Source organism: Chroicocephalus ridibundus, chromosome 4 (assembly GCF_963924245.1).
Source record: "Chroicocephalus ridibundus chromosome 4, bChrRid1.1, whole genome shotgun sequence".
Lineage (NCBI taxonomy): Eukaryota > Metazoa > Chordata > Aves > Charadriiformes > Laridae > Chroicocephalus > Chroicocephalus ridibundus.
The window spans coordinates 62,314,873-62,342,806 of NC_086287.1; the positions used below are offsets into that span (position 1 = coordinate 62,314,873).

The window sequence follows — 27,934 nt, forward strand, 5'->3', positions numbered from 1 at the left end:
TGTCTTTTTTTGTTTTTTCTTTCAAGACAAACTGTTCACGATGTCAATCAAAAAGGAAGGTGCCCACAAGAAGTGGGCTGCCCTGAAGGAGAAACTTGGACCCCAGGAGACCGACCAGTCAGAGGCCAACCTGGAAAATGCAGAGCCGGAGCTATGCATCCGTCTCCTGCAAATGCCATCGGTAGTGAACTACTCTGGGCTGAAGAAGCGGCTGGAGAACAGCGATGATGCATGGATGGTCCAATTCCTGGAGCTGTGCGGGCTGGACCTCCTCCTGGAGGCCCTGGACAGGTTGTCTGGGCGAGGAGTGGCCAGGATTTCTGATGCCTTGCTTCAGCTCACCTGCATTAACTGTGTGCGAGCCGTCATGAACTCCCACAAAGGCATTGAATACATTGTGAGCAACGAGGGCTACGTCAGAAAACTCTTCCAAGGTGAGAAGACATCTTCCTGTTTCACCCATCGCATGTGGCATGCGGCATAGGGTGGACTTTTCTATTGCTTATCCTCCTGCCCTGCACCAGGCTTCTTGCAAGTTGTTGATTGCAACGCGTTAATGAAAGAGATTGTTTTCTTCTTTAAAATGGTATTGCTTGGAAGTGGCATTGCCTTTGCCGCTCAATGCTATTTAGATGGGCTCGTTTCCACACAAATGTCTCCATGGTTCACTGAGAAACCAGGGATAAACCCACCCTCAGCTGTACACGGGCATGAGAAGTCCTCGACCCTTCAGTTGTCAGCAGACATTTGCTGTTTAGTCTTTGTGAGCCCCGAGGGCAGAGGGAGAGGAATTGAAAGGGCTTGCAGGCTTGTACCCTGTAAAGCGGAAGGAGGGTGGCACGGTTTAGACTCAGGAGAGCCTGTTCTCTGTGCTGCTCAGTCTGTTCCTTCTAGAAGATGGTAGGTAATACCACTCATTTTCTCCTGCCCTTCACTTGGGTCGTCGTTAGGTATGAAACTCGTCAGGGCATCTCCTAGGACTTATTGTACAGCGCTTAATGATGGTGGTGCTGGGAGGATAACTCCTGTGCTGCTCCACAGAGCTGAGATCACAGCTGTGCCCAGAAGCCTTTATTGGTAGCTCTTTAAAATGCATTTAGTCTGAAAGCTATCTTGCTCCCCTCTTCAGTTTTGAAGTCCTCTTCCTTCCTCTCCACCCTGCGTTTTCTTAATTAGCGCGAAATACAGAGCTGGCGTTTTTGTGCTGTGAAAAACAGGGGGCACCCTGGGCTTTCCAGCAGTTGAGCTTCTTTGTGCACTAATAAAGGAAAAATAAGATGGTCTATTCCATTCCCTCTCAGCTCCCAGAGCTCACAGAGAAAGAGTAGTGGAAAAAAGGAATACACGAGGACTGGTTAGAACAATTGTCCTACTTGATAGGCATATTGTGTGTTTCTGCACTAAAAATAAGACTCATTAATTGAGGAAAATGGTTCATCTGCTGTTCTAGAAAATACCCATATGTGAAAATGGGAAATAAAATGTGTGATTGTGAGTGCTGAGATCTTGGCTGCTGTTGCAGCATGCCAGTGGTACGTGGAAGAGATGAACAACTACAAGCAGCACCAAAAAGCCAATGGGGTACCTGTAGCATTTACCATTCCCACTAGAAGTTACTATCACATAATGCTATCGGGATGGGATATTTATACATTGGGATATTTCTCTTCCCATCTTCCAGGTAGTGGCTCCACTTCTTCAGTCTTTTTTCTACCACTGGTCATAAGCCATGTAGTGGAAGATGTTGAGGTTCAGAACATTAATGTCATTATAAATTCTTTATTGTTTTGTTTTGTTTTTCTTCCAGCACTTGACACAACTAATGTCATGGTCAAAAAGCAAGTCTTTGAGCTCCTGGCTGCACTGTGCATTTACTCATCAGATGGCCACGCTTTGGCTTTGGATGCTCTGGACCATTACAAGGCAAGTGTTGGGCTGCAGCAGGAGGTACAGCTCTGCTCTGATCCATGCAGGTAGATCTGTGTATCACAGAAAAGGGCTGGGAATGAAGGTCATTTTGCATCATTTTGTTAAGAGAGGCAGGAATTTATAAGGTGAAAACTGTAGGAAATTTGGCCTGGTCAGCGTAAGTCCACGGTGCTGCTCTGTGACTTGCCTGGACAGATGACTGCTCACCACGAGGTTCTTTCTGGCAGGAAAAGCACTACCAGGTGAGCAAAATAGGTAGTGCCACATCCATGGGTTTCACTGGCCACAAGCTCAGGTAGGTGCATCAGTTATCAGAAAGCATAAAGGGATCCAGGAGGAGTTTCACTGCCTTTGCAGACCAGGCCCTGCTCCATGATGGAGGAGCGCTGCTTTTACCTGCATCATCTTTAAGGTCCCTTCCAACCCGAACCATTTTATGATCTTCCTGTCTTGTGCACAGTGGGATAAACTGACTTTTAAGATGCTAATTCCATCTGAGAAGCTGCATCAAAGTGGTAGACGTTTCTGATCTGTCTGAACAGAAAAATCATTTGTGTTATTAACAGAGTGTGAAGAACCAGCAGTATCGATTCAGCGTCATAATGAATGAGCTCTCCAATACAGATAATGTGCCATACATGGTGACACTGCTGAGTGCTATCAATGCCATCATACTGGGGAAAGAAGAGCTAAGAACAAGGACACAGATCAGGAATGAGTTCATAGGTAAGGATGCTTGTTGCACCTAACTTTCTCTGAAGAAAATCAGTTGCCAAGCACAGGGCAGTTTTATTTTCAGATGTATCCATAAGTTGACTAAAGAGGGATGGGGAGCAAAACTGCAAAAATATTAAAGGCAGAGTCCTTTTTTTTTTTGTCTCTGTTCTCTTCAACAACCTTTCTTTAACCAGATTTATTTAACTTTGCTGCTTTTGCATAGCTTTGATCTTTTCTGGCATCTAAGCAGCACTGTATCCCTTGAGCTTCTTCAATACGTTTCTATAACCAGCCATCTTCTGTGGCCACATTTCTATATTTTAAAACTCCTTATAAGAAGAGATAAGGTCTGTTCACCTTATGTCTACTCATCTGATCCATAAAAGCTGCCCTGGAATTCATAAATGCTTTCCAACTACTTGAATACTGGGATCCTAGGTACCGTTGTTAGTGTTCACCTCACCTAAGGTGAGGTGGTGAGCCTGGGCTCCATTTCTGTCTGTGGAGAGCAAGGGACATCTGATCACACCGTTCATCTGACTGATTTCAGATGCCTAGTTCGGACTGAGGTGAATCATGGCCCAGAAATGCCTCTGTCCCTCAGTACCTCCAGGCAGATGCTGCAGTGGTTCACACAGCTGCAGACGGGTCCCGTGGGTCTCCTCATCTACCAGAGGACCCTGCCCACTTTGACAGAGCCATCTGAATATATTTTGAGTTGTTCTCTCTGCAAAGTGTTTAGGAAGATAACTTTATAGAAAGGTCATAATAGATCAGTTCAAGTAGGTCATAATGCCAATATATCCATTTTTTTGTTCTCCCAGGGCTTCAGCTATTGGATGTTTTAGACAAGCTAAGGTAAGGATCACTGTCTCAATTTTCTTTTATAAAGGAGATTCACAGTAACATAGCTGTGGAAACTTAATACTTACCAGCCTTCAGTTGTGTGAAGTGTACCTGGGTGAAGTGGACCGTGCTTGTGTTCACCCCTTACACAGGAATCAGAGGCATTAGGCCAGCTTTAAGATGCTCTCGCCAGCCAGTGTCATGGGGACAGCTTTTGGCACAGAGGGCATTGACAGAGGCTCTGGGCACAGATGGAGCGAGGCTCAGTGACGTCCTTGTTGAGGCTGCATTTCAGACTGAACCTGAAGTGCTGCTGTGGGCTCACTGAGCAGCTTGCTGTATCCAGACCCCTTCACTGGTGGTGTTGGTCCCAGCTAAGACACTTTACTAATGCATATCTGGACATAACCTGTCTTCGCAGTTTCTTAATTTAAAAATGATGTTCTGCCAGAAACACTCAAGATAAATTCTAGAATGCATTATACGTGAGTTGCAGTTTTATCCTTGTAACTGGAATTGTTCCATTCAACCCCATAAAAATTAAGGAAGAGACAGTCTTTCAGTACTGACAACTAGCAAGGGTAGAGTTCCTGCACTGTGTGGTCTCTCGAGTGCTGAAATAGTTGGCTTTAGAGTGTTTGGGGTCTTTTTAATCCAATTTTGAGTAACAGAGAAGGAAGTTTTTCAAACAGAAACATCACTGGAATATTTTCAATTTGTCTTGACTTTAAAAAAAAAAAAAAAAGAAGGTGGCCCAGTTTCAAAAAGGTGGGAATGGCACTCTGTTGTTACAGCTCCATGGAGAAGTCCATACAAAGCATATACTTGGACCAGGTTATGCCATGAAAAGTCCCATTCATTTGTATGTATGTGTCGACTGTAGAATGAAGTACATTCAGTACAAGAAAGGATGCGCTGATGGCATTTGATCCTTTATAAATAAGGTAGAGTTGGGTACTTTCAATACTGACTGGCTGAGTCTGAGAGGGAAAGAGATAAAAGCCATTTAAACAAAAGCAATAATCTGAAAATCAGTGAAGGGCTCTCCAGTGAAAATGAATGCTGTAATATTGCAGAGACATAGAGGAGGAGGATCTTCTTATCCAGTGTGATACATTTGAGGAGTTCAAGATAGAAGATGATGAGGAATTGTTAAAGATATGTGATGGGATAAACATGAATGATCATCATGAGGTCTTTTCATCTCTCTTCAATAAAGTAAGTAGGCCCTCACATGGGGCGCCAAGTCATGCAATGGCAAAGTTAACACACTTTACTTGGAATCAGCCTTGCCGTGATGGAAAGCTGCCCTTTCTTCCAGGTGAGCCGCTCTCCGGTCTCCATCCAGCTGCTGTCCATCCTTCAGAGCCTGCTGCACTTGGAACCATCTCATCAGTCCAGCCTCCTGCTGTGGGAGTCCTTGGACGCGGTAGTGAACAGAGCCCTTTTGCTCGCAAATGACAGTAAGAATGACATATATATCCAGCCTTGCACTCTCCTCTTGTTTTCCCCCATCCTACTCACTGCCACAAAAGTCCTTCCCAAATGTGCACGAAATAGTCTGTGGGACTTGCTAAAAGCTGAACAGAAGCTGGGACAAAGCTACACCTCCTGTGTAGGGTCAAGTCTTGATGCGAAGCCCCAGCCATGCGGATACCAGGGAGAGCTGGTCACATTTAGCTGTGGGCTCGGGATTCATGGTTGTGCTTGGATGGTTAAGCCCTGAGCTTTGCGTTGTGGGAGTCAGTGGAAATCTGTCCTTGTTGGCATTCTGCTGCTGGTGCTGACTAGTCTTGCTGGCAGGCATGCTCAAAACAGTGGTTTTGGACCAGGACCATGGGAAGGAAATTGCCGGGAAGCTAGGAGTGCAGGTGTGTGGGCTCTGTGGCTCCAGATCTGCTGCTTGGCAAGGGCTGAATAGCATAAACCAACCTTTGGGCCCCATCCCCTTCTCTGACCCCGACTCGTTTCTCTAGTCCAAGGAAACACAGTTGAAGAAGTCATTGAGAGGCTGCTATCTATCAAGAAACATCCAAACAAGCAAAAGCGAGCTGAAAACCGGCTGTCCGGGAGTGCGAATGAAGGTGTCCAGGCTGAGCGAGAACCATGTGCACGTGCAGCTCGGAGCCCAGCGGGATCATCAAACCCCTCCAACACACCAGCACCTCCCTCAGGGCCACCCGCCAATGAAAAGAAGATCTCATCCTCCCAGCTCACAGCCTGCTCTGCTTCGCCAGAGACATCTAACCCTCCGCCCAACACTGCTCCTGCCCCAGCACCCCCGCCTCCACCACCTCCACCCCCACCCTCTGGCACAGCAGCGGTGACCCCCGCGTCCACATCCCCCATGATGAATGCACCTCCAGCCCCTCCACTCCTTGGCGTCCCTCCACCCCCACCCCCATTGCCTGGCATGGGGGGCATCCCTCCCCCTCCACCCCTGTTGCCCAGCATGGTGGGTATCCCTCCCCCTCCCCCTCCATTGCCTGGCATGGGTGGCATCCCTCCCCCTCCACCACCATTGCCTGGCATGGGTGGCATCCCTCCACCCCCACCCCCATTGCCTGGCATGGGGGGCATCCCACCCCCTCCACCCCCATTGCCTGGCATGGGTGGCATCCCTCCACCCCCACCCCCATTGCCTGGCATGGGGGGCATCCCTCCCCCTCCACCCCCATTGCCTGGCATGGGTGGCATCCCTCCCCCTCCCCCTCTAATGCCTGGCACGGCAGGAGATTATATAGAAGCCGTGGTGGCCTCCCAGTTCAGCTGCCCTCTTGGCTCGGGCAGGCCTCCCCCCAAGACAGTGAAGACGCCAACACTGAGAATGAAGAAGCTGAACTGGCAGAAGCTGCCCTCCAACGTGGTGAGAGGTGGGTGCTTCTGTCATAGAGTCACCGCTGCTTTAGGGGTGACACAATCTTTGAGTTTATCAAATGCGGTCGATTGCCTTTAGATACAGAACTTCCCTGATTTCCATTACCTCTGACCTTCAGAGCTTAAATAAATAAAAGTGGCATGAAACTACTAATTAATAGAATAGAATAGAATAGAATAGAATAGAATAGAATAGAATAGAATAGAATAGAATAGAATAGAATAGAATAGAATAGAATGGAATATTTAATTACAGCTAAATCAGTAGTTTGGAATAGCTTGTTTATAACTAAAATACTTTGAAATTAAAAGAAGGGGGAGGGATGGGAATATTTCCCTAATCCACCATGACATGCCTTAGACTTGAGTTCTCAACAGGTTCTGATCTGGGTGCCCCAGACTTTAATTCCCCAGTTCATCTATACTTGCATCTGGGTATATTGAAGTCATATTAAAGTATATTAAAGAGTGCAGGTAAGGATCACATCACAGTTCAAGGAGGACATTGAAAGAATTGGAAACCCATGAGAATAATTGACTTGTCTCTTGATTTTTGGGTTCCATTTCCCTGTCCTAGTGGATCCAAAGAGAAGCATGATATGTGAGAAGAGGCCAGGACAGGCAACGTCAGCCTTGTCCTAGACAAGCAAGGCATCCACTGCATGGAGGCCGGCATAGGTGAAGTCTAAATAAGGCGTGTTTTCAATCACAGGAGCAGTTAATTGTTGGGATTATTTCTGTAGAGACTTCTACAGGCGTGTTTGGGTGATGGCTTTTTTTAAGAAAAAGATGTTTAAGAAAGTGCAGTGGGAACTCATTCAAGCACTCCTGTAGCCAGCATTATACAAGGAGGCTTGATTATAAAATGAAAAAGAGAGGAAGGTCACGGTCAGAAGATAGCCAGGTTGTGGCCGATCCCTCAGCTAGCATGCAAGGAAGCGAAAATAACATCAGCCATGGGACTAGGAAAGAAATGGCTGAGCCCCTTCTCATGCTGACCGGCTTTGCCTACCGTGGAGGAGAATGCAGTTGTATAGGGAGGGATGGGGCTGGACAGCCTCTCTGTGCCCAGTGCTGCATCCCCTTACCAGCTCATCTTGGGGTAAAGCACCAGGTTTAATTACCTTTCAGGCTCTTTGGATCCTGCCTGTGGGACTTGTCCCTCCCAAATAATTAGCATTTGTTCAGGACACATATGCCTCTTCTTATTTCATTCATCTTCTGAGAAGTTTCCCTTCTAGCAGCTCACCTTGCCCCAAAAGCCAGGAGCTTTCAGCTGTCCCTGTAGTCAGGCTGAACACCTTGTCTTTTTTCAGAAAGTCACTCAATGTGGGCTTCAGTGAGCAGCAGCAGCGAGGAAACTATAGAGCCCAATTACACAAGCATAGAGCAGCTGTTTTGCTTTCCACAACCAACCCCCAAGGAGAAAACGGCCGCACCAGTGAAGGCAGAACCAAAGGAGGTGAGGAGGTCCCTCTCATTCTTTCGAATAAAGATCACTGCAGACAGCTCATCTAATACGAGATATCTTCTTTTTCTTTAATGAAGATCACATTTTTGGACTCCAAGAAAAGTCTCAATTTGAACATATTTTTGAAGCAATTTAAATGGTAAGATATGGCCAATTTTCGTGACAGTTGACAAAACTTTGAGCAGGTTTTGTGTAGTGTCTGGAAGGTCCTCATGAAATCTATTCTAGCTAATCTGCTTTGGTGGTCTGTGTAACCAAAACATCTGAACGTTTCCCAGTTTGTCCTATGCTGTCTTTAAAATACTGAGTTTAGGTGTTTAATTGTATTTTTACCTACAACATCCCTGTAAGATGGAAAAGGCGTTACATCTCCATGTTACAGATGAAGTTGTGGCACAGACTCTTAGGGTGACTTAGGCCGTGAGACACCTCTGGAGGTCGAACCCCTCCTCAGAACAGGGCCAATGGAAAATTTAAGAATTAAATATTTTTTTTAAGGTAATCAAATGCCCAGAGACAGTCATCTTGAGTTGCAAGATTGATCTTTGGCCTTGAGTCATTTGTCCAGGGCCAGAAACTAAATTTGAGGCATAGCAGGGATCCAGGTCCCAGTTCCGGGGACATATCTTTCCTTTTGGATTATCGTTGCTCTCACTAGGGAAAGCACGGAGCGCTTGCACAGGTACATGTCTCAGTAGCATGTGATTGTGGAAGAGGGGGCTTTGGGTGATGGCTGACTCTGCTCCTCCTCCCTGCAGCTCCAACGAAGAGGTGGCTGCCATGGTCCAGAATGGGGACCGGGCCAAGTTCGACGTTGAGGTTCTGAAGCAGTTGCTGAAGCTGCTGCCTGAAAAGCATGAGGTCAGGAGGAAAAATGGTACCCTTAGTTCACAGAGTTGAACACACAGTGTAGTCCTGCAGTCTTGATTCTTTATTTCTCTTTAGATAGAAAACCTGAAGGCCTTCAAAGAAGAGAAATCAAAGCTAGCAAATGCAGATCAGTTTTATCTTCTCCTCCTTCAGATTCCCAGGTACGGGTGTTGTTCATGAACTTCAGCCCAATCTCTTTCCGGGTTTACCTCTGAGAAGTTCAAGTTCCTTATAGAAGCCTCACAGACAGATACCGATGGATATAGCTAGTGCATCTCCCCTTCCACCTTAAAGCCTTCCCGTTGCCTGTTACCCTTAGGTGAAGGGCTGTTGTGGCTCCTGCTGCTCCAGAACCTCCGCTCCCTCTGAAGTGGCAGAAGCTGGCCCAGACCCTGGGTCAGACCTGCCCAAGGAGGCCCCGTAACTCACTGAAAGGCAGTGCTAAATGCAGTGCCAAGAAGATGGAACCCATATCTCACACAGTGGTCAGTCTTGTTTTTCCTAATCACACCGTGTCAGCAGAAACTACATCCCTCCTGGTCCCCAAGGCAAGTGGCAGCCCCTCATCTCCCTCCACAAGCCACAGACGTTGGTTTGATGTGGATGGGGTTGACAGCTGTGTTGTGGGGTTGCCAGACTTACCGGTGATGTGGGAAGAGGGCCAAGATCGCAGTGCCTTTAAGCTTTGAATCAATCTCTGTCCTTAGCTACCAGCTGCGCATTGAATGTATGCTGATCTGCGAAGAGACCACCGTTGTGCTGGACATGATTCAGCCGAAAGCTGAAACCATCCAGAGAGCCTGCGAAGGTAAATGACCTGACCTTATTTCTGGATCTTATTTATGTCAGGAAGCTGTAAACCCCAAACAACTCCCCTGGAGCTCTACAATGAGTCTATCCAGTCCCCCGAAAAAACTCCCCTGCGGTTCGTTCACTGGTTCACTGCAGAATACGGGATGCAGCTCTAGGTATCTCCACTGACGGTCGGAGCCCATAATAGGACCAGAGATCATTTTCCCTCACCCTCGTGCCTCTTTTTCTGCAGCAGCTGTATTCCTCTGAAACACTTTGAACAGTGAAGCACCGGAAGCTTGTCAGCCCTTTGAAAGGAGCTGAATAAAGACAGCAGAGCTGGCCCTGTGTACAGCTAATTCATCCAGCAGTATTTGCCACGTTAAGACCTTTGCAAAGCAGTTTTCTCTGCTGCCAGAAAAGCACGCCCCAAACTTTGCCCAGAAAGTAGTGAAGCTTTAGTTTTTCCCTGCCTACAAATGGAACCAGGAGAAAAAGTTTCTTATTTTGGGCTATAAATTTTGTGATGCTCCAATTTTGTGAGTACATGGAGAGATCATGCAGTAGGTTTTGGCTTCCTGTGGCAGAAACCTCAGGTCCCACTCCGCTGAGAGCAGGATGCTCTTCTTGGCACTGTCAAGTGCCGCCTGTCCTAAAGAGCCCCAACTCCTGCTGGGGGGTTCTCCATCTGGAATTACAGCTGCCCGCTGGGACAAACTGAAGCTTCCCCCCCAGAAGTGTCTTCCCAGCAGCCCTCTTCTCCTTTTGGAGCTGTTCTTGCCTCAAAGCTGAGCGCTTCAGAAAGCACACCACTGCAGCACCCTGTCGTCAGAGCACGGACAGGGACTGTACCCTTCATGCCCTGATAATCACCTCCACCATGCGAGACCAAGAACAGGGTGAGCGTGTCTGGATTTAGCAGCTGGCAGATAATCGCAGGGCTGTCAGAACTGGCTTCACTACACAGCTGAACGGAGTCTGCAAGATTAAAATTACAGCCCCGTTACCCTCGCCCACACCAGGGTAATTCGAGGTACTTCCAAGGAAGGCAGCAAGCTGATGGCTGTTAGTGAGAAGGGTGCAACTCCAGGTTATTTTCCATTAGGAATGAGAGACCAGATGTAAAGAAAGAAACGTAAGTCAAAAAAACTTCTATTAAGCCCAGCGTAAGGAATTGGATCTATACAGAATCAGTTTCTCTCCAGGTTGGGCCATTGGGCTGCAAAGCTGAAAAATCAGATTTGGTTTGGTGGAATTCATAAGCCCAATTTCAATGCAGTTTAAGAAATGTGGTGTAACAGAGGCTTTTGTTTAAAAGTCCTTTCTGTTTTTCAGATCTTCTGAACAGTCATCGCCTGCCGCTCTTTTGTCAACTGATTCTCAAAGTTGGAAACTTTCTGAACTATGTAAGGACTTCTTCTGCCTTGTCCTCCCACCATTACAGTATGTGGATGATCTTCTTTAGGGCTGTAATTTGGGTGGACATGGGAGTTACATCTGCTTTTTTTCTGTCTTGTAGGGAAGTCACACGGGCAACGCCGATGGGTTTAAAATCAGCACTTTACTCAAACTAACAGAAACCAAAGCAAACCAAACCCGCATTACGCTGCTTCACCATATTCTGGAGGTACCACTGCCAAGTCCTGGGAGATAGGGAAGGAGGAGGACTTTATCACAGATGAACCATTTCTCCTACTCTACTTACAGCTAATGGCACACACTCTTATCCGTATCCTCCCTGTCTAACTGCAGAGTGTCACAAGTTGGGAGTGCTTGATTCACTTAGGCTGGTGGAGGCTGTTTGTGGGGACTACTCAGGGAGCTCTTTATTCTAAGACCTGTTCTGCTTTGCTCCAGCATCTTTCCCTGCAATGGCTGAACTTCCTTCTTCATATTGGTGCAATCTGCGCATCATCATCTGCAGCCCACACAGCACATGGCTACCAAATCTATCCTGGCTGGCCTGTATCCATTCAGCCCTTCTGCCTTTCCATGGTCTCTTACTTTTCCACCAGACTATGCTTGAGCTTTTCATGCTCCCCTCCAACCCCCATGGCTTTCTAATTCCCTGCATTGCTGTGTTTTTTTCTCTTTTCTCCCTTCTCTGCTCTGCCACCGTCATTCACCAAGGTCCCTCCATTCCAGTTATGCGTGTTCAAGCCCTGATTTAGCTGGCCGTAGCTTCTGCCATAAAAGTAAATCATGCAAATAAGACTCAAGCCCTTTTGATACCCTCCTGGGACCGTAGGAAGTACCAGACTGCATCAAACCACAGTCTTGGCCTCCTCCCATAGTCAAGAGTATGTGTCTCAGAAGAGGGTAGAAGAAGAGCTCAGCAGCAGGTCAGCTTTGCTTTGAACTATGAGTATTTCTCAACATTCAGCCCCCTTGTATGTTTTTGTAGCCCAGAAGCAATGCCTTTCCTCTCTGAATGTGCTGTCCTGTTTTGAATGTGGCTCGGCTCTGCAAGGCAAAGCAAACTGCAGAGTGGGAGCAGCAGCAGGACACAGCGTAGTTGTCCTTCCCCGGGCATGTCTGCCCATATCTCTTCCCCTCAGCTTCCTCTCAGGTCCTGCCACACAGAAAATAACACTTCTTTCTCTCTTCTGCTTTAGGAAGTAGAAAACAGCCACACGGACCTACTGGAACTGCCAAAGGATCTTGAATATGTTTCAAAAGCAGCAGGGTAAAATCGTGTGTCACTTCCTTCAGATTACAAACAAAAATAAATCCTATACACATCAACAATGTACCAGAAATTAGGACACACACAGCTGGTAGAGCACATCAACAAGATGTTTTAGTTTTAACTGAAAGATTTGGTTGATGAATGTTGAAACCCCTTTAATATATAATAGTTCCACTACAGCTGGCAACACTTAGGGCTGAAATTTGCAGAGTGTTCAGTTAATGCTGCCTCCCAAGATATTTCAAAATCTGCACTGCCTTTGTGGTAGCAAAAGCTTATGAAGGCCAGCTACCCAGAAGCGTTTCTGAGGTGCCTTCAATCAGGGGAAGTGAGCTAATGCTGAGCTCTGAGGGTGGAGAACTGCCTTTTGAATGGGTGGACTTTTATGGGGGCATTCATCTACTCAGTAGACAAAGTTGTAGGTAGACCTGTCAGCTTTTTCATAAGTGCTGTGGAGAGAGGCTGTTTTTCATGAGCTCGGACTGTATAGAGAGCTCAGAGTTCAAGTTTCAGTTCAGTGAAGTGGTGGGAAGCAGAGGGACAGTGACACTGCCAGCTCAGACTTGTCCTCTCTTTGGTCAGCGCAGGATGCTGGAGTATCAACTAATGGGGGGGTTCTTTGTGATTTCAGAATTAATCTTGATATTATACGCACGGAGTCCAGTACCAATTTAAAGAAGTTGCTGGAGCTTCAGAAAAAAGTCTTATCATCAAATGACAATGTGAAACAACAATACGAGAAACCTATCCAGGTCAGTAATCAAGCTCCCTTATATCTTCCACATTACACACACAAAGGCAGTCCTCAGTGCGGACGCTCATGAGAGGGTGGAAAATATTGCCGCAGGACATGCTCTCAGATTTGCAAATAGGCTGTGATGCCATACAACCCATTGGTGTTTATTTGCCAGCTCCACCCCAAACCTAGATGCCTTTGGTGAGGCCATTTCTTAAGGCCCCTGCCCCAGCTGCTCTCTTCACTCTGTTGTGTGGACTCACTTTGAGTGAAGATGTTCAGCCTCTGTGTGGATCACCAGAGTAAAGCCCATTGCTTGGGATTAAGCTTTGCATTGAGCTTTCCACTGGAGCTCCACTCCATTCCGTCCCATGTAGTTGAACCGGCCCCACAGCGCCATGCCCAAACCCGCCAAATCGGCACCCACCCCCAAGAAGGGCTCCAAAAAAGCAGCCCCACCTCTGGAGGTGTTCAAGGCCAGGCTGGATGGGGCTCTGAGCAACCCGGTCTAGTGGGAGTTGTCCCTGCCCATGGCAGGGGGGTTGGAACTAGATGATCTTTAACATTCCTTCCAACCCGAACCATTCTGTGATTCTATGTTTTGCTCAAGCTACTGGTAAACTGGCACAGCACAGTCACCAGGAGCAAAGGTCATCTGCAGATCTTAGTTTCTTGCCACCTTATAAGCTCTGCTGCAGTTAAAAGCCAGGGCCCAGAATCCTGCTCCAAGCTCTTACATTGACATCCTTTTTTCTTTAAGTGCACTTCACTCATTGTCCTCTGTTTAACCGTGTATATTAAATGCTTTTCAGGATAGCATTGATGCCTCCAGAAAGCTGGAAGAAGAATTTGAAAACATTGAAAGGAAGAGAGAAGAACTTGCAAATTATCTCTGTGAAGACCCAAGCAAGTTGTCCTTAGAGGACATATTTAGCACCATGAAGACCTTCAGAGATCTCTTCATCCGAGCCCTGAAGGTTGGCATCTGTGCACATGATGCTGAGCAGCCCTAGTACTGGTGCATGCTTCTGCTCTGACAGCCAGGGGTGGGACAGGCACCCAAATCTGGTGGGGGGAAGGTGCTGGTTACCACCTCCTCCTCTGAGCACTTGGGATGAGGTCACCTGGGGAAGGAGTGTCTGATCCCAGCTCCACTGCATCCTCATACAGTGCTGGTGCTCCCGGCCTGGTCCAGACCCTGGTGATGTGTGATTTTGGTGCAGCTTCAGCTGCAGAGTCACAAAGATGCTTTGGAGTCAAGTATGTAAGCTTCAGAGGAACGGGCTTATAAAACTTAACCCTTTGCTCCAACCTGAGCAAACAGACTCAGAAAGGGGATGTGCTTGGAGGAACCAGTTTGGAGGAAATTGTGGCTTCAGTACCTTCTACTTTTACCTCAGCTAAAAGTCAGTCAGAAGATCTGCACACTGGTAGGTAACAGTGTTAGGCAGATCACCACCGCCACCTCCTACTGGGATGTGGCAGAACCCTGGCCAAGCCAGCAGTCTCCCTCTCACCCTCTTGGCGACACAGCCCTTATTCCCCTTTCGCATTTTATTTACTGCACAGGATAAGGCCAGAATTTCTCTTCTCCTTTGCAACCACTTGCAGGTCTTCTTTCTCTTCATCGGCTTTTCTGGCAGACTCCTGTCCAACTTTCTCATATCCCTGTTACCTCACTGCAGGAAAACAAGGACAGAAAGGAGCAAGCTGCCAAAGCAGAGAAGAGGAAGAAACAGCTGGAAGAGGAAGAGGGGAAGAGACAGAAGGGAGAAAATGGAAAAGTCAGTGAGTATCTGAAAGGGCTTCAAAAAAGAGACGGAGCTGGTAGGAGCTCTTTGCTGGTCCTGCTTTAATGGACCATAATGGTAATTTATTTTGTGGGTTTCCAGGTGCTGGCTGACTAAAGGCTTTTAGGTGTCTTACAGCCATAGCTTAGAACTGACTTTTCACAGTTGCAGCTGGGCAGAGAAGTTAATTTTAGGTTTTCTGACTGAACAGCAGAGGGAAAAAAAAATCAAATTGAAACATTTCAGCTAACTTTTTCAGTTTCTAAACATAACTTTTGAATCCCAAATCTAACAAGAAACATTTGACTTCTCCCCCCCTCCAAAATCCCCATATACATTTGAATAGTCTTTCTTTGACACAGACTACTGACATCCCAAAAATTTTGCAGATAATTTAAATCTGCCTTTCTCTGGATGAAAATGAAAGGCACAACTGAAAAGTACAATTGGAAGAAACTGAGAGGAAAAAAAAAATTATTATTTCCCCTCTTTCCCTGCCCTCCACCCCCCAATAAAAAAGCCCCCACTAACACGCACAGCAAACAGGAGGCGTTTCAAGGTCATAGTGCAACCAGGCACAAGTCTAGGGAGAGCTGGAGCTGGCTACTGGTGCCAGCCTGTAGCACCCAAGCATTAGGGTAAACCCTTTGACTTCAGCCAGGACACGCTGCTGCGGGGGCACGGAGCATGGGCTGCTCCCAGGCCTGGCATCGGTGCCTTGCTTTTGCCCAGCGGTTGCTTGTACTGGGACAGTGGTACCCACCCCAAGCACCAGCACCACCACAAAGTCTCCTTCTGCCCCATCTCATGGGCAGATTTAACACCCATCTCTCTCTATCCCAGTTAAGAAGGGGGTGGTGAAGCAGGAGGAGGTGTGCGTCATCGATGCGCTGCTGGCCGACATAAGGAAAGGGTTCACGCTGAGAAAGACAAAGAACAGACACGAGTCGGATGCAATTCCTAAAACCTTGCCTGCGGAGAATCCAGAGGACAGCCAGTCTGGTAAGGACACAGACCTGACTCTACCTGCAGCTGTTCATTCCCATCTGCCTCTCAGCCTGAGCCAAGCACACAAGCAAGAAGCCTCAGCGTTTGCATTTGGGGCATTTTATTTAAGCGGGCTTTGCAGCCAGTGCCCCGGAGAAGAGGAGCAGAGAGCCCTGTTGCCAGCCAGGTCTGTCCCAGAATTACCAGCAGTTTGGAGCAGCATGGCCTTGCACCCATGCTTATCATTTAGAATCACAGAATTGTTAGGGTTGGAAGGGACCTTAAAGATCATCTAGTTCCAACCCCCCTGCCATGGGCAGGGACAACTCCCACTAGATCAGGTTGCTCAGAGACCCATCCAGCCTGGCCTTAAAAACTTCCAGGGATGGGGCTTCCACCACCTCTCTGGGCAACCTGTTTCAGTGTCTCACCACCCTCATGGTGAAGAACTTCTTCCTAACGTCCAGTCTGAATCGACCCATCCCTAGTTTTAATCCATTCCTTCTGGTCCTACCATTACCCGACATCCTAAAAAGTCCCTCACCAGCTTTCTTGTAGGCCCCCTTAAGATACTGGTAGGCCACTATAAGGTCTCCTTGGACCCTTCTTTTCTCCAGACTGAACAACGCCAACTCTCGGAGAGGCATCAACCCTCTGAGAGGCATGGCCCACGGGTCAGCCACAGAACCATGCCGATAGGGCGCTGGTGTCATCTCCACGAGTCCTCTCTGTGCTATCAAGTCTCAGCAACACAGCTTGTCACTGCCTTGAAGACCACTGCACCCTGTCTTAGTCTACTTTTGGGAGTCTAAAGAAGCCCTTAAAAAAAGATCAGAAAACTCTTATTTGCAGAAGGACCCAAGTCCTTTAGGTGTTTGTTGGGAGACGGCCCATGGGTTTAGCTTTTCTTTGGTCTCTCGACCTTGGTGTCAGTGCGCATTGAATGAGGCCAAGGACATTGGCCTACCATAGAGCCTGACTTGGTCACTGTGGGTCTCCTAAACCTGCTCTGCAAGGGCAGGATTAGGCTGGCTGATGGGCAGTTTTGAAGTCCTCGTGCAGACCAAGACAGCAGTCCCAGCTGGTTCAGGACCTCACAGGACCCTCTTCCTGCTGTAGGCTTTCAGGCACCCTTGTGAGTCCGGGGATTTCCATGGAAATCAGCCGGTTGGCAGCAAAGACACACAAACACCTGCTGAAAACAGAGCAGGGGCTTTGCTGAGCTGGGGTCTGACTGGGATGACCACAGTGGGTATAAGGAGGGGAGGTATAGAGAGGATAAAATGGTGCTGCCTCTGCATAGCTGCTGTAGGGTCAGTGCACCCTCCACAGGCAGCTGCTTGCTTGTAACCTCTTCCAGTGGCAGAAACGCCTTGGTTGATCCCAGGTGCAACTCTGCAGCTGTGGCTGATTGTGTGTTTTTTGTTTAAAGGAAAAAGCTTTAAGGATCCACAAGCAGCAGGAAAGCAGATCAATAATAAGACCAAGCAAAATGACGACGGACGTCCCTCAGAAAGCATTCCCCTCTCAACCACCGCCCCAGTGGAGACAGGTGGAGATGTTACAAATGCCTCGGCTTCAAACCAGGCATTATCTAAAAACAATGCTGGAGGAAATTTGCCACCAGAGTCACGGACGGAAAGCCCCTTGGTAAGCTTGGTGGAGGCTGACGGGGCCAGTCAGCCCATGCCAGGTGCCGGGATGAAGCAGGCAGACAGCTGGGTGAGCCTCCAGCCAAGCACAAAGAGCGGCTCCATTGCCTTCTCTACTGCTAACTTAGGCTCGGGGATAAGGTTTGTGAGCAGCAGTTCAGGCACTGCTCCAATAGACCAAGTCAATGGGTCCATCTTGGAAGGCCAGGAGAAGGAATGCCCAGATGTCTCAGAGAGCTACAGTCTGATGCAGGAGCCAGAAACCCGTCTGAGCGAGACCAGAATCGACCCTGGCAGCGTTCAGTCCGCTCCCTGCGATGAGGCTCATCGGGCAGAGTCGAAAGAGATGGTGAAGGAAAATGAAGACCCTGGTACAGACTCACTGTTGGACACCTCTCAAGAGAAGTCCTTCTCGGAGGAGCCAGCCACCGACTCTTCTTGTTCGGCAACCCTCCCCCCAGGACAAACTCACACCGACAGGGAAAAGCAGAGGCCATCTGGGAAACGGAGGAAGAAGAAGAGACACAGCAAAAGCTACTCAGGTAGCCCATTTCATATATAGCCCTCGGGGACTGAGTTAAACTGGGGAGGCTTCCCCGTATATTTGTGTAAATCTGGTCCTCCTCACTGTGAGGTCCAATGCCCCCTGCCCCTAGAGCCACGCTGTTTCATGAAGCTGGTTTTTTTTTTTTTTTTAAACCTGAAAGAGATTTGAAAAGAAAAACAAAAGCATTGTTCATTCTCTTGACATTTATAAGTAATTCATAAAGGGGTGATGATGAATCAATAATTAAAAAGCCCATTACACATGCAGTAAAGATGGCAATAAGCACATCTGTCAAGTGTGCTAAAGACAGCTACAAGGCATGGTTATGTGCAAACAAGAGCTCCATTAGACTCCAGAGCAGTGATTAAGAGCAGTTAATACTGGGTACTTAATCAGGGATCACCCCCTCTCAACTACTTATAAACACATAAAGGCAGCACCATTAGCGCTGCCCGGGGGTTGTTTGGTTTTTCCTCTCCTAAGTGTTGTTGCAAAAGCGCTTTGCCTGCAGTGACTTGACAGCCTGCCCCAGGGGTACTTTAGGTGGCTCCTGAACATCAGGCCCTCAAGCCATCGCTGCAGGGTGAGGGGAGAAAGCCAACAATATAAAAAAAGAGCATCTTGATGATGCTCGTGCAAAGACTCGTGTTTGGCCAGATGAACCGGTCCCTCGCACTGGGCTGCCCAGCTCGTGCTGGGAGAGAGCTCAGATGCCAAAGGCATGGAGCCACCCAGGTCTCTGCCTCACGGCAAAAGTCCACAGCTTGTCCCAAACCTGGGAAGTGCGTCCAAGTCCCTCAGACTCTACCGAGCTGATGCCACCCTTAGGTGGGTACTTCAATCCCAAATTAGAGGTGCCACATAGGGAAGACGTGTGTCTGTCGGCCTTTAGAAAGACTCAATATACTGTCGGCCTTTAGAAAGATGCAATATACTGTCCAAAGCCTGTTTTCTTCAAGATCCTGGGGTCAAACAAATGGGCGGGAAAGTGGCAGAAGTCTCTTTTTATCAATGTTTAATGCTTTTCCTTACAAGCAAGGTGAAGGAGAAAGGAAAAGAGGGTTTGAATATCCACTGCTGAGAAAGCCAGCATGGGTTGAGCATCTACCAGAGAGGGACTTATCCTTATAATGCCGGCATACCCCTGGGGTTGTAGTTATTTCTGTTTCTAAACATGCCACTTTCCCCTAGTTAAAAAACAAGCCACAAAACAGAAGTGGTTTTCTGGAGCAGTGGTTCCCAAACTTGCTTCCCAGGAGACAGCAGGAGGAGCTGCAGCAACGGCAGCACCCCACACTCCCAGCCGTGGCGATGCTTTCCTCACATCTGAAATGAGTATTTCTGGCTTAAGGAACTGATCCCTGCAAAAGCCACAGGGCTCCCTGGGCATCCAGGGATGGCAGCTTAGGAACCTCTCTGCTACTAGACAATGTTTTCATCCTAAAAAGTTCCCTGTTGTTACATCTGCCTTGCCGTGATCAGATACATTTAGTGTCTCTCTTTTGTTTAAAAGCAGAGGTTGAGACTGATACTGGAGATAATAAAACAAAAAAAGTTTGTGTGACACAATGAGGTATGTAAACTTGCAAACGTATTTTTATGTGAACTAACCACAGTATTGGGACTTCACAGACCTAATCAGTATTCAGCATATCAGCTAAGCTTTTTGTCGTTGTGTCTAATCACAAATACATGTAAAATAAATTTGTTACTCTGATTTTTACTCTCCAGGGTGTTGATCTTGTGTTGAGTGGAGTCAGTGCTGATCTCCGCTCAACACAGGGTCGCAGCCCACGTGTCTGTCCTCTGTGTCAGCAGCAGCCAAACCGCCTTTCCCTGCAGATAATTAGAAGTCATTTTTCTAACCAAGTGAATCCAGCTTCGTGTGATAAACAAAGTCCTTGCTTTGATCCCATTATTTTCTCAAAAACTGTAAAAATGCAATTTCAGTTCCTACCTCCTGCGAAGAACAATGTTTGGTTTGCTTGTGGGTAGCCACCTGCTATAGCACCATTTAAATGCAGGTATCTGGAAAAGCGAATAAAACACTGGACCCAAGGAGAAGTACTAGTTGAAGCAAGATACCAGCTCCAACTCAAAGCCAACTTCAATTCCAGAGTTGCACACAAACTAGTCCATTGGAGCAAACAGACCGTGCAAACTTCTTATGTGCATTCATGCAGCTTTCTGGGATGGGGCAGGGAGGGGGGGGTGAGGTAGGTCATTTGGCTTTTGTCGCCAAAAAAAATAATACAGTTAAACCCGATTTCTAGTGAAATTGTGTACCAAGTTCCCTGCATCCTTCACTGATGCTGGCAACATACAGTTGCCCCTCAAAAGAAACCTTAAGGAGTTTCAGGATGAGACTTTCATTTGCAAAACTTTCCCTGTTTTTACAGCAAGTGGAAAGAAAAGCAAGAAAAAGAAACTATCGGGATACCCACTGTACTGAAATTGCATAGTTACACATTGTCCTTTCCATGCTGGTGAGCATCTCTTATGAACTGAATCAATAATGTCAAATCTCTCTCTGCCGCATTTCCTGAAAGGAATGTATTTATTCTCCAGCATCCCCAGTGCCCAGGGCCGGGAGCCCAGCTGGGAGCCCTGGCCCCTTCCTGGCCCCCGGGGAGGTATAACAGAGGAATTTCTGTGGGATTTCCATGCAGGAAATGCTAGCATCACTGCTAGCAGGAGAAAATGAGATATAAATTGGGTAGTTACAGTCCTGACTGCTCCTGCCCTCCTCTTGGCCCTTCCCATGCTGTACCGCAGGGTTACATTAAGTGGAAAAGGGAAGTAGCTCTGTTGGTTTAAAAATCCAAAGGAAGATTTACAGCAAGTGCAGAAAACAGTAGCAGCAATGCACAGGTAAGGAATATGTCAGGACCAGTGGTCATGCTGCACAGGGAGGGCAGCTGAAACCATGAGGTAAGCATTAACTCAGGTTATGTATGCTTTCAGCACAGGGATTCCAGCATGCGGGCTTCAAAAAAGTCGTATTGGAAAAAAATAGAGACACAGACCACTTTGAATTCTCCTTAGAAGATGTAGGAAAGCAACACAGAGGAACGCATGGAAAACCAGTACCTTTACGAAGTGACCGAGTCAGGCAGCTGTTTCAGCGCATCCTTGCAATGCAGCGCCTGGCACGGCTGCCCGCGTGTGCTTCGGTGCTGGGAGCGCAGAGACGAGCTGCACCTTGAAACCTGCAGTTCCCATTTTCCTCTGCTCCCATCGTTACGTCACTTGGCAAGATTAGCGGAAACAAAACCCCCTTTCCTTCTCTTAGTTCCCAGCCACAGTGGTTCCTCACCCAAATGCAGCTGAAGGCTGTCCCTCTTGATGTGACAGCCTCAGCAGGCCGAGTGCTCCCCATCAAAGAATGGGACAGCCCCACGAAACAAATTCAATATTTTTTCCCAGGATGTTCCACCTGATTATTTTTTTCTTTGTTCGGAGAGGTTACCTTTTATTTTTTGGCCCAAGCGCGTGCAGTCTGTTCAGGTCACAGCACCAGTTCTTTTTTGGTATGGAATATTCCTCTCTCTGGCTGATTTGCTGGATCTGGAAGTTGCTGGGTCTCAGTGAAGCCGCAGGAATCTTACTTCTTGTGCAGATCCAGCTGCAGGTATCAAGACTCGATCCCCTTGTCGGTTTTTAGAGCTTCTGTAGCAGCAGCAGAGTCAGGGCAGGATCTGGCCTCCCAGGAACGGCCTGTGACTCTGAAATAATATTTCAGAGCAGTAAAAGGACTGCTGTAATCAGCTACTTGACTCTTGCCTCACCTTGACTGTAACTTGCTGTGCAACAGTTTCTGTATTCCTGTCAATATTCCTTATGTCAGCTTTTACACCCAAAGAATGGTATCCCCCATTATCTCCGTATTCCCAAAATAAATGGTTTAGCTGGTTTTCCTGTGGAAGCAAGGCACTGGCGGTCACACTGTTTGTGTGCGCCCTGGTAACATCTGAACTCATTCCCAACCAAATCCAAAAAGAGCTTGAAGAAGGACCATTTAACAAAAGCTGACAGTCGAACAGAGGAGGGACCGTAGAAACACCTGGACTCAGGGGAGGTGCTTTTGGATTTCCCTTGTCTTAGACCCTAGAGAATCACTGCAGACAAATGTTCACATCTGTTTGTGCTGCTCCCTTTTTCCTCTCCTCCCGTCCTTATGTCCCTTGGAAAGGTTAGGGGAAACAAAAGTCTTGAAAGCACAAGTCCATACGCAGCCAGGCTTTGGCAATTTCCCTGCTCGCAAATCTGCTTGATTTATTCCCTAGAAAATAAAAGAACAAACCAAACCGGGAGCATAGGTCAGCGCTCAAAGACAGCAGCCTGGTGAGGAGGCAGGGAAGGGGCAGGAGGGGGACACAGCGCTGCCTGCCAGCAGCTATGACATATACGTGGCACAGTGAGACAGCAGCCTTCCCCTGCAAAGAGACAGCCGGGTTTGAGAGTCAAGGTTTTCCTTCTTTTTTTAGTTATTTATTTTATTTTATTGTTTTCCTTTAATTCTAGAGAACCAGATGCTTCACCTCCCTTTCTGCAGGCTAAGTATTGTCTGTGGGCAGCTTGCTGATGGACCACGAGGAGATCATCAGGCTAATGCTTGTCTTCCTATATGGCCTTTGCCTTCATGTCTGTCATTAGAAATGGCATTAGCTTTGGTTATGGAGTGGGCTAGGCTTTTAAAAACAACGGGGTGCTGCCCCATCTTTCTGACAGTCCCATGAAATCCACTAGATTTAGTAAGTTCAGCAAGTTAATATCTAGAAGCATATTCCAATATTCTGCTTGGAAGATGCAAGACTTGTGTTGTTGGACTGAACTAACACCCAGCTTAAAAGCAATGTTGCCCAAACTCTTGAACATCAGGCTCAGTTCTGGAAACATGAGGTTTTTATTAAGTATGTAAAGATTTAGCTCTACCTGGTTTTAGGTTGTCTGAGGAACGTGAAACTCGTTTCCCTAGTAGCACCCCAACCATTAGATATACATGCAAAAACATGCGGCTTTCGTTTTATAGTTGCAAATAGTTTGCATTTCCCCCTCCTGCTGCAGGTGTCATGGCAAGGCAGAAGAAATAATAGAGACCCAGCGAACCGCTCACACGTCCCTGGAGTGCTGCCAGCTTCCCAGGAGCCAGGTTCTGCATCGCTGAAACGCCACTGTGGTCACCTCTGCCCCACCAGGACACACCGCTTCCCATCGAACAGCCTTTCACTTCCCTCCGCAAGACCCAAAGAGCCCCCCCGAGACTTTGGCACCCTCGGCCTGTGCCGGGTGCCTGTGGGGACGGGGGACAATTCTGTGCATGGCAGCGTGAAAGGGTCAGATCCCTCGCCCCCTATCCTGGAAGCCAAGTCTTTCAACCTGCTCTTAGGCCAAACTCCTCTTGAAACGACAGCTGAGTGTGGCCCAAGAAAGGACTGCAGCGTTTAGCCCTCAGAGAAATTTTTAAAATATCAGTGCCTAAGTAAATTAAGGGTATAAATTAAGCAGTGGCTGGACCATCACCTGTGGAAGCGTGTTACTCCCTCTTCTCGTTGCCCACTGATGATTTATATTCGACCAGGTCCACGACCCAGATCAGACAAATGTATTTTTACTCTCAATCATTTTAAGCAAGGGAAATCGGTTACAGGGGAAAAAAAAAAAAGGTTTTTTTTTAAAAAAAGTATGCATTTTAGCAAACATATGGCCATATAAACAGTGTCTGGTTCCTATGTGACGCTTACGTGCAATAAAGTTGAAGCTCATCAGTAGTGTTGCAGTAGTCTTCTCACATGCACAGATGCGTCCATCAAGTTTTGGAGAACCAGGGCCCCAGTTTCTGTTATTAAAGCACCAGAAAGAGGTTTTCCAGAGTGCTCTATTGGACACATTTTCAGCTCATCCTTCAGTACATCTCTGGGTCTGGATGCCTTTGTCAGCCGCTTGCACTCAGAAGTCTTTGTGTTCAAGCTGCAGAAGGTGTAGATTGATGTTACTTTTGCTTTAAAACTGGGAATGTGCAGTATTGTGTTTTAAAAATTCAGAGCTTTATTTCTCAAGTTTTGTAATAACACTGTATCATAGTTTTGTACATAGCTGTCTGTTTAAAATGATCTATGTTTGTTGAATCTACGGTGTGATACTGTGCTGAAACGTGAATCAAGTGGAAGAGCTGGGTACGTTCAAGAACTATGCCTTTATATGGTAACTCACTGTGGCTGGACTAATGTTCAGGCTAAAGCTTATTCTGCTTTGCTTACTAGGATTTGTAATGTCCTTGTAATACTGAAAACTTTGCTGGACTAAGTTAGAAGTTACACCAAGAATTAAACCACTGGTTTATTTTAACCAAAGCATTGCTATGAGCATACTGAGAATCGGTTACCAAAAGCAAAGATCAGCTGAGAGCAGCCGCATGGGCAGCTTCAGTCAGGACACCCCGCAGAGCAGCACAGCCCCGTTTCCTGCAGAACCACCTAACCCATCCCAGGTTTGACTTGCAGATCTGTCCCTATCACATTTACAGGTTTCCCCCTTTTTTCCCCGCCTCTTTTTCCAGTCTCAGAGCACATCACCTGAGCATCAGTCCTTTTTCTCTTGAGTTCAGCTTCTCTGCTTGCAGATTAGACCCCAAGCTACAAAAATCTGAGTATCAAAACACGTTTTCCCAGCAGCTTTGCAACCTCCATGTTTCCAGCAAGAGCCTGCAGCCCGGGCTTGCAGTGAGCAGCCAGCCTTTTCCTCCCCACCCCAGCGTTTTATCAATAGAAACAACATCGTTCGGAGATTCAGGATGCAGGAACAAACAGGCTTTCTGGATGTTACCTAGGGAACTTTACCTGCTGATGCTCCGTAGGCTGCTCTCTTCAGATGCTGCAGCAGGCGTCCACTTCTCCGTCTGGGTCTTTCAGCTACCCCCATTTCCACCTAGAGAGAGCAGCTCTTTTCACACAGCCGTAGGTTTTATTGCCTTTGCCTTGGCCTTCAAAAGGAGAGCCTTTCGCATTTTCTTTCCGCTGCCCTCAAGAGTTTACGGAGAAAAGGGTTATTTTGAACCACTGCTGGTTCTTTGTTCCATAGTCATCTGTGGAAACTATATTAAATTATCCATACAATCGTGTCTCAATAAGCAAGCTGAAGCAGACCATTTATAATTTATTACTCTAGAGCAGCTCTGCTTCCATTACAGTGATTATTTAAGAAGAACCAAGGGGACAGAATCAGAGCAGGTCAAAGAAGGATGTTCACCTGGGATTTGCAGTTTTGCTCCATTTGTGATCTTGAAACAAAGCTCGTGATATTGAAGATTTTTCAGCGGTTGCAAGGCCAAATTAATTGCTGGTAAAAACGACGTCACTTGCAGCTACTTCAACAGGTTTGTGATCATTTAAGCCAACAGTGATTTTGGACCTCAAAAAAAAAATTCTTGTGATCTATTACAGCAACTGCACATGGAGTCCAGTATGTAAACTGGGCTGTGAACACCGCAAGTTTCTAACTGCCAAATAATTGCATATTCCTTAAGTAATCATTGGCTATATGATAAAATGAAGCTTTGGAAGAAATCAGCAGCAGTCTTTTCCAAGTATTTCGCATCAGAATTCAGATATGTTTAATGGGATGAATTTTCAGTGTCTGTCTTTTTGGGGTTTTTTGTTTGTTTTTTTTTTTTATTTCAATACTGAAAATATTTCAAAGTTTAGAATAAAATAAGTACTTGACAAGTTTCCTTTCTCTTGTGGGGATGGGGAAGACTTATGATTCACCAGAATTTGTCCATCAAAGTCCTATATTTTCCACATAGTTTATAAAGCACATAAGCATATAATTGTTGGATATGCTTAGTAATAATTACCCATTGTTTTCTCTCAAAGAAACAGAGAAGTATAAAGGGAGCTATATCTAGTACATGAGGACCACCACAGTGTTGTACTCTACTTAGAGCATGGCTGAAATTCCTGTGTCCAAAGTTATGCCAATATCTTTCAGTTTGAGTGTACTGTTTAGTCCCTTCCTACACTCAGCAGAGCAGAGGGGGACGAGAAATACCTTCTGGTTAGAAAGAGAGAGGATAAATTGAAATAAAAGAAAAATGCATGAGCCCGCTTCAGCAAAATTAACCAGCTTTCATTCTGTCGAAACATAAAGCCTGGATCTAAAGCTTTGTATTTCTGGTTTTCTGTACACAGTGGTCAACTGAGTCCAACATAAAAGCTAACCAATACTAAAAGTCAGCACTGTACCAATCCTAGCTCACTCTATCTATGTGGTTAACAGTCCCGGCCATGAAAAATGGGTGAACGTGTTAGTCATGGTGTTATGTTCACCTAATGTATCTGGAAGCAAATAGTCATCAACGAACTCCATCACGAACCATGTTTTCTTTGGTCACCTCACAACCAAGCTGTGGGCAGGATGTAGACAGCTTTGCCATGTCTAGGAGCGTGACTACAGAGGGTTAAAAATGGGACAGTGACGGTGACTGGACCTCTCCAGGTGTTTGCAATTACTACACAGTGACAATGTTGCAGAATAACCGCATTGTTTGCAGGATTTGCAATGGAAATGTAGGTCCAGAGTACAGAAAAAGATTTCCAACTCCTTAGCATACAGCAGGTACCAGACTTTAAATACCGGTGAGAATTTGATCGTTGCAAGTTAATCAGCATATTCAACACTGTAAATGTAACTCGCTCCTTCATCCCTGCTGTGCTGGCACGTAATTCACATTAGGGACTCTCTAATGCTCTCTTTCTGCGGCACGAACAACTCTTGCAAGTGACAATTCATACAGAGCCAGGTGTCAGTAGGAATTAGCAGGAGCTCTGCTCTTCCCTAATGGAGACTTTAAGCAGACTCAGCTCACATTACTCAAATCAGAAGACAAGAATCACTCTGTGACAGTCAACTCCTATCAAGTCAGTTTAGATACACTCCCAGCCTGTCAAAGTAGGTTGTTTTCTAGGATCATCAGTCTGATGATGACATCTACACTATGTTTACAGTTGGTTTGCCCTGCTCTGGGCATGCAGAACCTGATGTGTTTATTTAGTACTTATGCAAATTCATACAACATAATATGCAACGAGTTTAGTCATGAATTGGTGACAATTAATTACCAAATCCAGCAGTCAGAATAGATGGAGAAAGTCAGAGCTACCACAGAGAGACAGGGTTTGCCCAAAGAAGAAGAGGCAGCACAGGCAAAAAGGGTAACAGATCTACGATGTCTGCTGCTGTGATCCTTCAAAACCCACAAGTCCATTTTGTAATCTAAATGAAACCCCCAATAGCACACAATTTCCAGGAGCGATCCTTCAAGGCCTACAGACTTTTTCTATACACTTTGCCATGTTTTGTAGTCTCCACTCTTCAAGGTTTTCACAGATCAACTAGACAAAACCATAGCTGATCTGATCTATAGTGGTGGTGATAGTCCTCTGAATGGGAGCTTGGACAAGACCATTTCTAGGGTCCCCCCCAAACAACATTTCTGTGATTGTCTGTTCAGCGAGAAGCAGAGTAGTTCAGAAAAGACAGGAGTAGCAGGAGTTCAGGTCTATACATTAATCCTCTTTGGTGAACCAATATCATACACTCAGAAGAATATGCCCCAGTAGTGACTACATTCACCAGAGCAGCAGTCTACAGACCCATCCTGAATCACAGACAAATGGTTTGCTTTTCGAAAATACCTCCTTAATTGGAGAGACACCAGGGAGAACAGGAGGACAGAAGCGTTTTTCTCCCTCCAGGTACTTTGAACTGTTGTACTTCCCTTGCAGAGCTCTTGAGGACAGAGGACACATCCTGACCACCACAAGGCATGTTCTGTGACATGTACGGCTGCCTGCAGAGGTCTGGGTGCAGACCACAGCGTAACCGCATGTAGATCAAATGACAGCCAACACGATAACCTCTTCCAAACCATGACCTATCTCAAACCTAACAAACATCCCAAGATTAAAGCTGTTATATCCTGTCACTAATCCCTTCAGCTATATAAGCCCCAAATAAAGTAACTGCTGAAA

At 46.6% G+C, this 27,934-nt stretch overlaps 1 protein-coding gene across 4 annotated transcripts; it reads left to right on the top strand.

Annotated features, from left to right (window-relative positions):
• On the top strand, positions 1-27,934 carry INF2 (inverted formin 2). Of its 4 annotated transcripts, XM_063333315.1 has the most exons (22): positions 3-434; positions 1,808-1,923; positions 2,496-2,655; positions 3,471-3,504; positions 4,569-4,710; positions 4,814-4,955; positions 5,469-6,365; positions 7,686-7,831; positions 7,918-7,979; positions 8,599-8,701; positions 8,786-8,871; positions 9,418-9,518; positions 10,838-10,908; positions 11,022-11,129; positions 12,118-12,188; positions 12,823-12,943; positions 13,740-13,904; positions 14,613-14,715; positions 15,561-15,719; positions 17,137-17,898; positions 19,420-19,476; positions 22,971-27,934. In XM_063333315.1, exons 1-21 carry the CDS (start codon positions 41-43, stop codon positions 19,473-19,475), a joined length of 3,999 nt encoding a protein of 1,332 aa, XP_063189385.1. In that variant the 5' UTR covers positions 3-40; the 3' UTR covers position 19,476; positions 22,971-27,934. The 4 variants fall into 4 exon arrangements, with proteins under 4 accessions (XP_063189389.1, XP_063189385.1, XP_063189386.1 ...); XM_063333316.1 differs by lacking the exon at positions 19,420-19,476; XM_063333317.1 differs by lacking the exons at positions 8,599-8,701; positions 8,786-8,871.

Excerpts from the sequence above, each read along its gene's own strand:
- INF2 (XM_063333315.1), top strand. The coding sequence starts at position 41 with ATGTCAATCAAAAAGGAAGGTGCCCACAAGAAGTGGGCTGCCCTGAAG. Across the intron at positions 6,366-7,685 it reads GCCCTCCAACGTGGTGAGAG|AAAGTCACTCAATGTGGGCT; the intron begins GTGGGTGCTTCT and ends GTCTTTTTTCAG. Across the intron at positions 10,909-11,021 it reads TTGGAAACTTTCTGAACTAT|GGAAGTCACACGGGCAACGC; the intron begins GTAAGGACTTCT and ends TCTGTCTTGTAG.